The 1,556-nt window shown below is 41.3% G+C and overlaps 1 protein-coding gene across 1 annotated transcript; it reads right to left on the minus strand.

The window, feature by feature from the left end:
• Positions 1–277: 277 nt before the first annotated feature.
• LOC149153802 (uncharacterized) lies at positions 278–1,114 on the minus strand. The gene has a single exon (XM_089443931.1). The coding sequence runs from the start codon at positions 1,112–1,114 to the stop codon at positions 278–280; it is 837 nt and encodes a 278-aa protein (XP_089300057.1).
• Positions 1,115–1,556: the final 442 nt, after the last annotated feature.

A 1,556-nucleotide genomic window follows, 5' to 3' on the forward strand; every position in this document is an offset into this window, starting at 1 on the left:
GTGCAAGGAAAGTGGAGTTCAGGGATTTGAGAATGGAGCCTGAGCATCTGGAGTCTTCGACAACTTCCCATACCTCTGTTTTAATAGTTGGCCAGCATGCTTTGTAGAAGTTTATTGTAAAACCGTCAGGCCCCGGTGCCTTATCATTTGGCATACTCTTGACAGCGTCTTCCACCTCCTCCATCGAGACCTTTCTTAGCAGAGCAGAGTTTTTCTCAGAAGTTATGATGTGGGGTATAGCTTGGGTTAGTTCCTCTATGGCCTCTGATTTATCTTCCTACGTTTCCTGAGCTATATGCTTGAAGTGCCTGGTGAGCAAGGTTGATATTTCCTTATGATTTTGAAGAGTTTCCCCTGCTTCATTGTTGAGCCTAAGAATTTTGTTTGCCCCCCTGTACTCCAGCGTCGATCTATGGAAAAGCTTGGTGTTTTGTTCTCCCTCCTTTAGCCATTGGATCCTTGATTTTTGTTTCCACAGTGTCTCTTCCTGTTGGCAATGGAGTTTCCATTGTTGAATCAATACCTTCTCCTGTTCTCTTGAGTCTTCATTGTAGTTCCCTGATGCCCATTCTTTATGAATTTGATTTAACTTGCCTTCTATGATGTTCTTTTCCTGGAAGATGTTCCCAAACTCGGCTGCATTCCAATCTTTAATTCTGTTTTTGATGTGCTTTAGTTTGCTTTGGAGCTTGAACATTTTGGTTCCTCTGATATCCAATGGTTCACACCACCATTCCTTCAGCAAGTTTGCAAAGTCGGGGTGAGTTAACCAGAACTTTTCAAATCTGAAGGGCTTGTTTCTAGGGGTCCCTAGGAAGGCCGCCTCCAAAGCGATTGGCCAGTGATCTGATCCTCCACTGGGAAGAATGTCAGAGTCCACTATTATTCCTTCGAGTAAGATAATTTCCGAGATCAGAAATCTATCTAGACGAGAGGCAATCTGTTTGTCTCCTCCTCTCCTGTTGTTCCAAGTGTAGGAACCATTTTTGGGAAGGATGTCTATTAGTTTGGCAGATTCTATGAATTCAACAAAGAGTTCTGTATCTTTGTTAAGTCTCCTGAGTCCTCCTTTCTTCTCCAGTAGAGAGGTTATCATGTTAAATTCCCTCCCCATGATGATCTTTGAGGTTGGGTATCTTAGCTTTAAACTCATGAGAGAATTAAGAAAAGAAAATTTGTCTTCTAATCTTTGCGGTCCATAAACATTTATGCATAGGTAAGTTTTAGAATTACCTGTCATTTGAACTTTTGTGGCGATGAACAATCATGCAGCTTCCATTGAGATGATGTCTATTACTCTGGTGTCCCAAAGTGTAGCTATGCTGCCTTCCCATCCTTGACTGGCTACGTCTATGTATTTTATAGGTTTACCTAACCTTTTGCTGATGTTCTCCATTTGGTTAATGGCACATTTGGTTTCCTGTATGAACATAATATCTGGCTTTTCTTGTTGGAACTTTCTCTTGAGAATTCTTTGTTTGGCTTGGCTATTGAGCCCTCTTGCATTCCATGAAATGATTTTCATTTATAACTAGATAATTATTGGTAGGACGGGA

This window comes from Pinus tabuliformis, chromosome 9, assembly GCF_031772625.1.
Source record: "Pinus tabuliformis cultivar Carrire ecotype Pingquan chromosome 9, CPIR1, whole genome shotgun sequence".
NCBI classification, from domain to species: domain Eukaryota; kingdom Viridiplantae; phylum Streptophyta; class Pinopsida; order Pinales; family Pinaceae; genus Pinus; species Pinus tabuliformis.